At 42.8% G+C, this 11,992-nt stretch overlaps 1 protein-coding gene across 3 annotated transcripts; it reads left to right on the top strand.

Moving 5' to 3' along the window:
• Positions 1-319: 319 nt before the first annotated feature.
• Positions 320-10,258, top strand: LOC110958977 (protein disulfide-isomerase A3-like). Of its 3 annotated transcripts, none has more exons than XM_022205721.2 (13): positions 323-598; positions 1,324-1,402; positions 1,515-1,632; positions 1,872-1,979; positions 2,065-2,194; positions 3,793-3,906; positions 4,008-4,133; positions 6,456-6,638; positions 6,835-6,943; positions 7,674-7,802; positions 8,382-8,461; positions 8,658-8,715; positions 8,807-10,258. In XM_022205721.2, the coding sequence occupies exons 1-13, from the start codon at positions 432-434 to the stop codon at positions 8,894-8,896; spliced, it is 1,491 nt and encodes a 496-aa protein (XP_022061413.1). In that variant the 5' UTR covers positions 323-431; the 3' UTR covers positions 8,897-10,258. The 3 variants fall into 3 exon arrangements, 2 of the variants coding, with proteins under 2 accessions (XP_022061413.1, XP_022061414.1); XM_022205722.2 differs by having other exon boundaries at positions 412-578; XR_007945130.1 differs by lacking the exons at positions 8,658-8,715; positions 8,807-10,258 and adding an exon at positions 7,015-7,081 and having other exon boundaries at positions 320-598.
• The last annotated feature ends 1,734 nt before the right edge of the window (positions 10,259-11,992 follow it).

The raw sequence follows: 11,992 nt of genomic DNA, 5'->3' as shown, positions 1-11,992 counted from the left end.
TACATGTATATATACGTATATATGTATATATACGTATATATATATATATATATATACACATATATACATATATATTAGTTGTATTTTGTATAGACATGTTTATGTCTATGGCACCCACCGGAAGCACGGCCTCAGTTCTTTCACAATAAGAGCTGGATGGATGTTGTCTGGATGAAAACAGGTCATTGAATATCTCAGTATTTACAGTTTCCAGCTCCGACTCTCGTTAAGGACAGTTTCATTTAAAAGGTGTTTCATGTCATCTGCTCTGTGAGACACCACGTTACTAAATAGCCTTTTATTTTGAAAGTTACCCCGGAAACAAGCGACCTCCGTTACCGGCGGATTCCCCGTTGTGTGTCGGTTCCGTTCGGTGTGTGCGCCGGTACCGCGGTTCCGTTCGGTGTCCGTCTCCTTTTCGTGTCTCCAACATGGCGGCCGCCGTGCACCTGTTTCCAACCTGTGTCTGTGTCGTGCTGCTGTGTCGCCTTCCCGCGTCCGTGTGCTCGCGCAGGGACGTGCTCGAGCTCGGGGATGCGGACTTCGACTACCTGGCAATGGAGCAAGAGACCATGCTGGTGAAGTTCTACGCTCCCTGGTACCGTTAGCTTAGCATCATTAGCTCCGGAACATTTCGGGTTTCTAATGTGTTTGTGTTCAGACTGACAAAGTGACGAATCGAACGAAGAGCTGCTCTTTCCTTCACTGTTACCTTTCATCTTTCCTTGTTTCCTTCCTTGTTTTCCTTCTATCTTTGTTTACCTCCTTGCTTTCTTTTCTTCTTGGTTCCTTTCTTGTTTTTTTCTTTCCTTGTTTCCTTCCTTCCTTGTTTCCCTTCTTGTTTCCTTCTGTGCTTTCTCTCCTCCTTGTTTACTTCCCTACCTGTTTCCTTTCTTGTTTCCTTCTATCTTTGTTTCCATCCTTGTTTCCCTCCTTGTATCCTTCCCTCTTTGTTTTCCCTCCTGGTTTCCTTCCTTGTTTCATTCCCTCCTTGATTCCCTCCCTCCTCGTTTCCCTCCTTATTCTCTTCCCTCTTTGTTTCTTCCCTTGTTTCCTTTCTTGTTTCCCCCCTTGTTTCCTTCCCTTCCTGCTTCCCTTCTTGTTTCCCTCCCTCCTTGTTTCCTTCCGTCCTTGTTATTCTCCTTGTTTCTTCCTTGTTGTCTCCCCTCCTTGTTTCCTTCCCTCTTTATGTCCTTCCTTGTTTCCTTTCCGACTTATTACCCTTCTTGTTTCCCTCCTTATTTCCTCCCCTTCTTGTTTCCCTCCTTGTTTCTCTTCTTGTTCCCCTCCTTGTTTCCTTCCGTGTTTCCTTGCTTTCTTCAGGTGTGGTCACTGTAAGAAACTGGCTCCAGAGTTTGACAGAGCAGCGACTCGACTGAAGGGAAGTGTTCGGTTAGCAAAGGTAACACCTTCATTTTTATAGTTGTCATTAGCAGATAGACAACCATCTCACCTGTCTATCTCATCTGTCTATCTCGCCTGTGTGCCTCACCTGTCTCTCACCCGTGTGTCAGGTGGACTGTACGACTCACTCGGAGACCTGTGGACGGTTTGGGGTTTCTGGTTATCCCACTCTGAAGATCTTCAGGTACGGCAGAGACTCCGCCCCCTATGATGGACCTCGCACCGCAGGTAAACAAAAACAACATAAACAAATTTGTGTGTAAATACTGTCATGGTGTTTGCCTGAACACCTGTTGGTGGAGGTGAAGGAGGTGACAGAATGGAGGTTCAGGCTTGGTTAGCGCTGGGGTGCTAACCGAGAAATGGATCAATGGATAGATGGTGTGCAAATGTGTAACTGTGTGTGTGTGTGTGTGTGTGTGTGTGTGTGTGTGTGTGTGTGTGTGTGTGTGTGTGTGTGTGTTCAGAGGGGATCTATCAATACATGAAGAAGCAGACGGGTCCAGACTCAGTTCTCCTGAGGACCAAAGAGGATCTGCAGGCCTTCGTCAACAACTACGACGCCAGCATCGTCGGTATGATTCTACATTGCCTGACTGCAATGAGTGACATCACTTCAGGTGTGGTTGTTACCTGACCTGTTACCTGTGTGTGTGTCAGGTGTGTTCTCAGGTGCAGACAGCTCTCGTCTGGCCGAGTTCCTGAAGGCAGCAGGTCTCCTCAGAGAACAGTTCAGGTTCGCTCACAGCACTGATCTGCAGCTGGCCGAGGATCGTGGAATCCACTCAGAGTGAGTCTGAGTACAAATGTCAACACACCATCATGTGTGTCTGTTACATGTGTGTTTCCATGTCTGTTACATGACTGTTATGAGAATGAGAAGAGAATGAGAAGAACTTTATTGTCATTGCACACTTTCATATACAACGAAAGTAGTTTGGGCTGCCTTGCCAAAGCAACTCAGACTGCTACACATAAAGCGCACTGCCTAGCTTAGGAAAAGGAAAAAAAAGACATTAGGGATCGGGGTAGGGAATAGCAGAGGGTAAAATGAAAAAAAAGGTTCATCATACCAAATATAACCTCCAGTGTTGGGAAATTCAATTTGAGAAGGAACCTGATAAAAACAAACCCGCACGAGCAAAGCATGACATGAGACAGGATCAACTGGGGTAAGGGTGGGGGGTAGTGGGACAGGTAGCTCAGCACGATAGACAGACTCCTATACAGCTGCAGCACCATACGGTACGCCGTGCACGGGATTCCTGCCCACTGTGCCTCGCGGGCGGGAAGCTGCTGGAGACGGCCTTGGATGGGGGGAATGGGCATGTGTATGCGAATGTGAGCTCAGTCCTCAGTTCATTGAGTCCAAGTTTGCGTGTATGCGTGTAGCCAATCTCCTTCCATCCCAGCCCCCCCGGTGTCTCATTTCGCCGGTGAAAACGCGATAACACAGCAGGTTGCCATGGAGACATCCTCGGATGGACCAGTCCAGAAGTCAACAGGTGTCCTTGGGAAAGTGGGGAGGGTTTAGGAGAGCTATCTCTTGGCCATGAAAAACTTCCAGAGGAGTTTGTTATTGTTCCAGGGGCGCCGAAATATTATCAGTATCCTTTTTGTTTAGTCGGGGGAGAGGAGCAATTTTACCCTCCCCCTGGCCGCTCTCAAATTGTTAGACCTCAGCTGTGGTAATCCTAACCCTGATGGCATCCACTTTGCGACTCAAATCAACAGTCACACCAAGCAAATTGTCCATCTTATGTTTGAGTTCGTCATTCCGGTCACCAGCAGCCTTGATCCTATCGTTTGCAAGGATCAGCAGAGTTTGGATGTCGTTTTTCTCTGCAGTCCTCCTAATTTTCCAGAAGCTCAGGCCCACAATCAAGACAATTATCAGCAGACCTGTCATCATAAATCCGAATATATAAACATCTTCCACATCCTCCACAGATAGGGGTGCCAGGCACATGATCCCCTTCCACTTCCCCCAGGTGTCGATCACATAACCAGAGGCAAAACTCCCATCCGGGCAGGTAGGCTCCCCTAAGCCTGTGCTCTTAGTGGCGACAATCTTGTCAATCGCGTTGAGAGACCAGCTAATCAATTCCATGATCAGTGTTTCGAAGGTCCAGTGCCAATAGATCGCTCCAAGTCAGGTGAGACGAGACAAAAGAGTGCAGCAAGCAGAAACATGAGGGAGTGGGGGAGAAGAGCACAGATAGAGATGGAGAGAGGAAAAGTGCGACTGCCTCCGTTAAGAGCTAGGGCAAATACATGTCTGTTACATATGTGTTACATGACAGGTATATGTGTGTTTCCATGTGTGTTACATGTCTGTTAAATGTTGGTTACATAAGTGTTACATGACAGTTACATGTGTGTTTCCAGGTGTGTGCTGCTGTTCAGACCTCCCAGACTTTCCAACACGTTTGAGGACAGTGTAGTCATCTTCAAGGACTATCTGACCATCGGCTCGCTGAGACGCTTCATCAGAGATCACATGTGAGACTCTTTCATTGATCACAGCAACACCTGCTGGACATCAGAGGAATCGCAGCATCACCAACACCTGTCTGTCCACCTGTCTGTCTACCTGTCTGTAGTTATGGCCTCTGTCCTCACATGACCCTGGAGAACAAAGATCGTCTGAGAGTTCGTGACCTGCTGACGGCATACTACGATCTGGACTATCATCACAACGTCCGAGGGTCAAACTACTGGAGGAACAGGTAACACATCTGCACAGGTATCACATGTGTACAGGTATCATACAAGAAGAACACATGGTAACACATGCACAGTCTTCTAAACTCTATACCCTCATAATAATCAAATTACTTCTAAGTGTTTCATTTGAGGGGCTGCACAGTGGCGTGCTGGTTAGCACTTTCACTTTGTAGCTAGAAAATCCCTGGTTCAGATCACAGCCTTCTTTCTGCATGGAGTTTACATGAAGAGTTCATTTGCAAAAACAGGTAACTCCGTTTTGATAAATTTTCAGAAAACTCTTTTTTTTGTTGTTTACTTGAGATAATATCAATCAAACTGAAGTTGAGTGGATTTGACTCAGTAGAAAAATACTTGACAAAATAGAGAAAAAATAAATTATTAGTGTTATTATTATTGTTATCTCAAGTAAACAATAAAAAAATGAGTTTTCTGAAAATTTCTAAAACAGAGTTACCTGTTTTTGAAAATGAACTCTTCACATGTTCTCCCTGTGCATGCGTGGGTTCTCTCCAGCTTCCTCCCAGAGTCCAAAAACATGCTCAGGTTAATAGGTAACTCTAAACTGTCAGAAGGTGTGAATGCGAATGTGCTTGTTTGTCTCTATGTGTAACTCTGTGATACACTGGTGACCTGTCCAAGTGTCCCCGGCCTTCACCCTAAGTCAGCTGGGATAGACTCCAACCGCCCCGTGACCCTAATGAGGATTAAGCTTTGTTTAGATAATGGATGGATGGATGTTTCATATGATAAACAATCAAAAACAAAAAAAATTCTGAAGACTATTTTAAAAAAATATGCTCAAAAGTAGAAACTCAAAGAACCAAATTGAGTCCAGCTGTGACTTCCAATTAGTCTAACTGATGAACATGGTTCTGAAATGAGCTGTGAACAGCAGAACTTTCTCAGTTCTGGACTATGGACTGTGTATATCTATGTCTGCATCATGGCTCCATTTGGAAAGAACCAAACAGAGGAAGTGAAAAATCTGAGTGTGACCTTTAAAAGGAGCCAGGAAGATCATTGAGCAACTAAAAACCAGTGAAACACAGAATCAGCAGTAATCAGGAAGTAAAATGGAGCTATGGTACCACTAATCAGAGCTCCTAAAATGACTCCATGGTCAATCAACTACTTCCCAATCTAGCTGCGGAAAACAGACGGCAGCTGCTTCAGATTTAGTACTTAGTACAGAGGACACTTGTTGTTGTGAACTGTACAGCTACACACACACAGGTGATGCTCACTGTTAGCAGACTGGCTTGAGTGAGTGTGGAGCAAGGAGTTAGCTGCAGGCTAAGAGCCACAGCTAGCCTCTCAGTGTTAGCATTAGCCTAGCGTCATCAGGAGAATCAGTTCTTGCTGTTAACACAGCTGTTAACAGCTGTTAACACTCAGAGTGAATTGTTGGTCTTTCTGTGTAACATCAGGAATGTTTGTTGTTGTTGACTGTTGTGTTTGTTAAACCTTCAGCAGTTTTGTCTCGGGCTGTAATCGATTAACCTGGCAATAGCCAGATTAATAATTGTGTAGTACTTGATAGTACTCCACAATATCAATCTGGGACCGCTCCATGTAAATCCGTTCGGAGGAAAGAGGCACGGATTGGACAATGCAACAGTATGTCCCGCCTCTGACAGGTTTGTTTTTAGCCAATCGCGGGATCTTCACAATGAGCGGAGCCAATTGGTAGATTAAACTCTTACCAAAACCCGTAGGTAAAAAAGCACAAACATCTTTACCATCCAGAAATGTGCAAAGTGCCTCTCGTTGTTCTTCCTTCAAAGAAGCGATAGGAGATTCAGCTAAAACTGACTTAATAGCAGCATCTACACGATCGTTGTCCTCCGTTGCCATGTTTGTTTTGATCTACTGGCGCTTGGTGTCGTCTTCACACCCGGATATCCCGCCCCACACACGAATACTGCTGCGTGATTGGCCCGTGCCAACTTGGCTCTGTACGAACTGTGAATGCGGGAGCGGAGCAAGATGGTTTCTTGAGAGATTTGTGAACTCACAAATATCGCGAGAAATCAACTTGCTGGCAAGGTTAGTAATCGATAGCTGTCAGAGATTGGTTGTTACTCTGACATATAACAACTAATCAGACAGAGTTGTTTTTAGGACATTGCAGAGACCAGAGTGACTGCGGAGAGCTGCTGCTTCAGACCAAAAGAAGAACATTTAGTCTGTTTTGTGATAAATCAGTCAATAAGAGCAACAATACCGATCATAAAAATGTCAAAAGCCCACATCAGTAATCTGTAGATCTGTAGAAAGGACTGGTGTATTGAAAGCTCCTCCTTGTTGTGTGTTGTTTCCAGGGTGATGAAGGTGGCGTCTAAATACGGTGGGCGGGGCCTAACATACTCAGTAGCCAATAAGAAAGACTTTCTGTCTGAACTGGAGGATGACTTTGGTCTGGGAACGTCAGACGGAGGAGAGCTGCCATTCGTCACCATCCGCACCAGACTGGGCCACAAGTACACCATGAGGGAGGAGTTCACGTACGTAACCGGGCCGAACCGGGTCAAACCGGACTGAATGAGGCTAAATGCTTGGATTGGTACCTTGTTAGTGTCTGTGAACACCGTAACTGTGGGACCTCACACACAATGACCCAATGAGGTCACAGCTTGTTAGCAGTCAGATTATTGTGTGTTTCAGAGGGCTGGTTAGTAATCAGATTACTGTGTGTTTCAGGAGGGATGGTCAGTCTCTAGAGAGGTTTCTGGACGATTACTTCGCAGGTCGACTCAAACGTTACGTTAAATCAGAGCCAGTACCTGAGAGAAACACCGCCGATGTCAAGGTGAGACCACAGACTGCTAATAACAGATAGATGCAGCTTCTGAACGAACCTAAACCTGTTTTCTTTCATAGCTCTTCTGGTTGGACATATCAAAGTCTGTAAGAAAGCAAGCTGTTTCCTCACTTTGTCTGTTTCCTGGTAAGTTTATGGTCTCAGTTGTGCTGTTAAATCTTCTTCAACACACAGCAGGAACTCAGTGAAACTAAAGTGTATCGATGTTTCATAAGATTCTTGGGTTCCTTCTGATCTTCATATGTCTACCTTTATCTTTGATGACAGACTCCATCCGTAGAGGTTGATGTTCTGAGGTGTCCTTCACACTGTCTGAGCTTCACACTAACTCTGATTTCCATTGATAGTCCCTGTACCAAGTCTGAAGCAGCTGCCGTCTGTTTTTCACAACTAGATTGTCAAAGTAGTTCACTGTCTGTGGAGTCATTTGAGGAGCACTGATTAGTGGTACTATGGTTCCTTTTATACCTTCTGTTTACTGCTGACACTGTGATTCACTGTGTTTTTAGTTGCTCACCGATCTTCTTGGATCCTTTTCAATTTCTGTCAAGTCTCACAGTCAGATTTTTGACTTCTTCTGTTTAATTCTTTTCCATGTGGTGCCATGATGCAGACATAGACACAGTCCACTGATGTTACACTGATGGTATTGTCGGTTCTGAACTTGTGACCTCTCTGTGACCTCTGTCCTCTGTCCTCTGTCCTCTATGTCCTGCAGATGGTTGTTGCTGAGTCCTTTGATGATGTGGTCAATGATCCAGATAAAGATGTTCTGATCCAGTTCTACTCTCCGTCCTGTCCTCACTGTAAGAAGCTGGAGCCGGTCTACAGGGAGCTGGCTCACACGGTAGCACCTTTATTTTGTATTTTATCTGAAATTCACTAAATTCCATCAGTCTGCTCTCAGTAACCGGGGCATGAAAACAAGGTTTTTAGACAATTTAGTTGATTAAATATTTTATTTAATAATTTTTGCCCTCTAAACCACAAAACTTGCTGGTACGTTTGAAATGCATCTTGAAAGTATCACCAGAATCACAACTTTTGTTGGTTAGAAACGGCAAAAACAGAAAGAGCTAACTCAGCTGTGACCAATTGTGAAACATCTAGCAAAGAAAAAAAACAGCTGTCAATACTGACAGACAGACATTTCTGAGTTCTGTTTGATATTTCACGTTGTTCTGTTTCCATAGAGCTGCAGGACTTTAGACTGCAGTGAAAATGAACCACAGTGAGAGAAAATAAGTTCTAAGCTGTAAATAAATCCAGATTCTGGAAAAGAGAATGTTTTGTTTTCTCGTATATTACCAGTTCTTCTGCCTGTGAAAGTTTTTGTGTCTGTCAGAACCAACAGTAGTTCCACTGAGGTGGTTCTGTGGACTCGAACGCTGGTTCTGATACAGATGTTCTCTCTCCGTCCTCTCAGCTGTATTATGATCCAAAAATCGTCATTGCAAAGATGAATGCCATTGACAACGACGTCCCGCTGGGATACGACGTCCAAGGGTGAGAACAGTGTCCTCTGTCAGGTCTTTACTTCCTGTCCTCTGTCAGTCTTTACTTCCTGTCCTCGTCGGTCTTTACTTCCTGTCCTCGTCGGTCTTTACTTCCTCTGCCCTGTTAGTCTTTACTTCCTGTCCTCGTCGGTCTTTACTTCCTCTGCCCCGTTAGTCTTTACTTCCTGTCCTCTGTCTCTCTGCAGGTTTCCCACCATCTACTTTGCTCCAGTGGGGAAAAAAGATGAACCCGTACGATACGAGGTAACACATGACTGGAATCCGGTCAATCTAAGTGTCACATGATGTGTCGGTCACATGACACGCTGGTCGCATGACATCTCCTGTGTTTTAGGGCGGTCGGGAGCTGCGAGACTTCCTGAACTTCCTGAAGCGTGAAGCGAGTCACAGTCTGGTGCTCAGCGGGTCGAAGGACGAACTCTGACACGTCTCCATCCACCAATCAGAGTGACTGCAGAGCTACAACTAGCTGGTCTCCATGGCAACAACACAGTCGTGGAGGGAAGGGTTGGGTGGTGGGGTTCTGATCATCAAACAGACTTGGACCTGAATCAGGACATGAGGACAGCTGCTGTCCAATCAGATTCCTCTGTTATCCCCAGAAACACCTGCCCATCGTGATGTCACAACGCCTGTCAACTGCCTCACTGGATGAATTTAGTTATTTATTTATTTTATTTTATTTATTTCATTTATTTTTTTCATGCAGACAGTTGGGGAGGGGGGGCTGAACTACGAGGTGAGGTTAATGTGTCAGCAGGTGTGTTGAGCTTAAAGTCATAATTTTTAGTATCAGGAAGGTGGCTCTGTTTCAGCCTGCTAGGATCACTATGCCTACCGATGCTGTGGAGGTAGAGCTCCATGGCAACCGATGCTGCGCAGCTTGCTCTCCATGGTAACTGATACTGTGACATTAGATCTCCATGGTAACTGATGTTGTGGAGCTAGATCTCCATGGTAACTGATGCTGTGGAGCTAGATCTCCATGGTAACTGATGCTGTGGAGCTAGGTCTCCATGGTAACTGATGCTGTGGAGCTAGATCTCCATGGTAACTGATGCTGTAGAGCTAGATATCCATGGTAACTGATGCTGTGGAGCTATATCTCCATGGTAACTGATGCTGTGGAGCTAAGCTCATCCAAGTTCAATTCAGAGTTTAGATTTAAATTGACTGTAAGAAGCGTCTTCCTTTTACCAGATCGTTTCCTGATGACTGAGTGATTAAACCTGTTAATCTGTATGTTACTAACATTTACTACATGTGTTCAGATGGTGATGCTAAACTCACATAAATGTTTTTAGATTTAGCTCTTTTTACTATTATATATTTTTATATTCCCTGTTGTTCTCCATTAAAACAGCCTGTTGACTGAAGTACTTGCACACGATCATTTAATTTACTGCAGAAGAGTCAATTGATGCGTTAAACGCCTCCTTTTGTGTAAACAGAGTCTGAAGGAGAAAGTCTGAGTTAACAAAGACAGTTGAAAACCACCTTTTTCATACCTGTTAACTCTGTCTGGAGTTTTAGTTTTTATTAAGCCGACTTACACAAAGAAAGCCTGGATATGTTGAACTGACCTAGTAGTTCAGACCTCTGGTGTGCTCCAACACAATGCAGGTTATTTATTTCATCATGTGGAATTTGGTTTTGCTTATTGAAATTGTTTAATTTGAAAAGATTTGTGTCAAACTGCTGGATGTTTACTGATGCAGAATCTATTCTGAGCCTTATTCCTGTCAGAGACGGTGCTGGGCAGCTTTAATAAAACACTGATACATGACTGTGTTTTCTCTGAGTTCACTGAGACAAACAACTTTAGACTGAGCTGCTAAAATCACTTGTTCTAATGAAGGTAATGAAGGCTGACAGTAGATATTTAAGGAGGAAGGTAAAGACTGTTGAAATGACCACTATAGTTAGAAAAGTCATCTTCACAGTAATAATGAAAAGACAAAAAAACCCAGAAGTTTCTGTGGAAGTAAATTTTAAAAAAAAGGTCAGTCATCACTGAATTAATTAAAAAAAAAAACCCACAGCTGCTTAGATAAAATCCAGAAACACTATTTATTTTAAAACGCAGAATCGGCTTCATCAGATTAGAATTTTTTCTGTGCACAAGTTATTATTTTTTATTAATGTATTGTACACTTAATACTTCATGTTTGTTCTGTACATTTATATCATGGAATGCCAATAAATTATTTCATAAAAAAATTACTTTCCTGTAAAATTAACCCTTAAATCAATTAACGAGGAAATAAGTAAGTTAGTTATTGCCTTGTTTATTTCAGCATTTATTTTGTGAAAATAAATGAGGCATTAGATCTAAGATTAAAATTTTTTTCTTTGTCACATGCTCATACAGTATGTGCAGTGAAAGGCTGTGCAATAATAATAGGACAGACATTCTGAAGTAAATTAAAGTGAAAATATCCTTTTCAAAATAAAAGCATAATAATTTATTTAATTATTCTATATATGTTTATTATTTCGTTTATTCATTTTATGAGAACGTATTTATTTGTGTTTTAAAAACTGAACAAAAAGGCATCATGTGTTCGTCTTTTCATTGTCTCTCTGCAAAATCTAGGATAGAATTTAAAATCCTGCTTCTAACATGTAAAACTCAGACACCTTCTCTACTTATAAGGTGAGGACTAAAACGTTCCTGGTTGATAAAGCTTATAGTCATGGCTGCATATGATCACCTTAGCTGTCCTTCAGTTATGATGCTAATAGATGCTATAGGTTTAGACTGCCAGAGGATTCCCATGATGCACTGGGCTCCTCCCCTCTCCTCTCTGTAGTGTTTCATATCACCATTACATATCACTAACTCAACTCTGTGTTTGTTCTTTGGATCTGGTCTCTAATCTGCAGTCAGTAGCTTCACATCTGTTGTGAATCTGCACTGTGTAAATAAAATCGAATTGAACTAGTCCTTTGCTATTAAGTGCAGATGTTTTGCTTTTCATTTTACAAAATAGGTGCAGATTAACGTTTGAAAGAGTGGAAGATTGTTAAATGGTCAAAAGTTTATCAGAATTTATTGTTATGAACAAAAACCCTGAAACAGCTAAGCCATTTCTCCATATCTGTACAATTTAATTTTTTTGCAGTAAGAACAGTATTCTCTACTTTTTTGCACTATATTGTCACTCTAGCAATTGTCATTTTGCACGACTGTGTATATATATTTTTTATAGATGTGTAAATATCTATAAATATTTTTTTATTTTTTTTCTGTACTTCTTTTATTCTCTCTTCTCTGTTCCTTACTCCTAAACTGACACCAACAACTGAAACCAAATTCCTTGTATGCTGTGTATGTACCTATACATACAGTCTATGGTATGTACTTGGCAATTCAAGTTGATTCTGATCCTGATTCTGATTTTGAAATGTTACTGAGGTCTGGTCGGTTTGATCCATAAAAGGCTGATCTGCTGCGGATTTCAGTTCATTGATTCTATTGGTGAAAGCGGCTGTCAGTCATATGACGTCTCACAGCTGA

The sequence above is a fragment of the Acanthochromis polyacanthus genome, chromosome 11, assembly GCF_021347895.1.
Source record: "Acanthochromis polyacanthus isolate Apoly-LR-REF ecotype Palm Island chromosome 11, KAUST_Apoly_ChrSc, whole genome shotgun sequence".
Classification (NCBI taxonomy): domain Eukaryota; kingdom Metazoa; phylum Chordata; class Actinopteri; family Pomacentridae; genus Acanthochromis; species Acanthochromis polyacanthus.
Note: the sequence above shows the minus strand (reverse complement) of the source record. Positions and strands in the feature narration are given on the sequence as shown.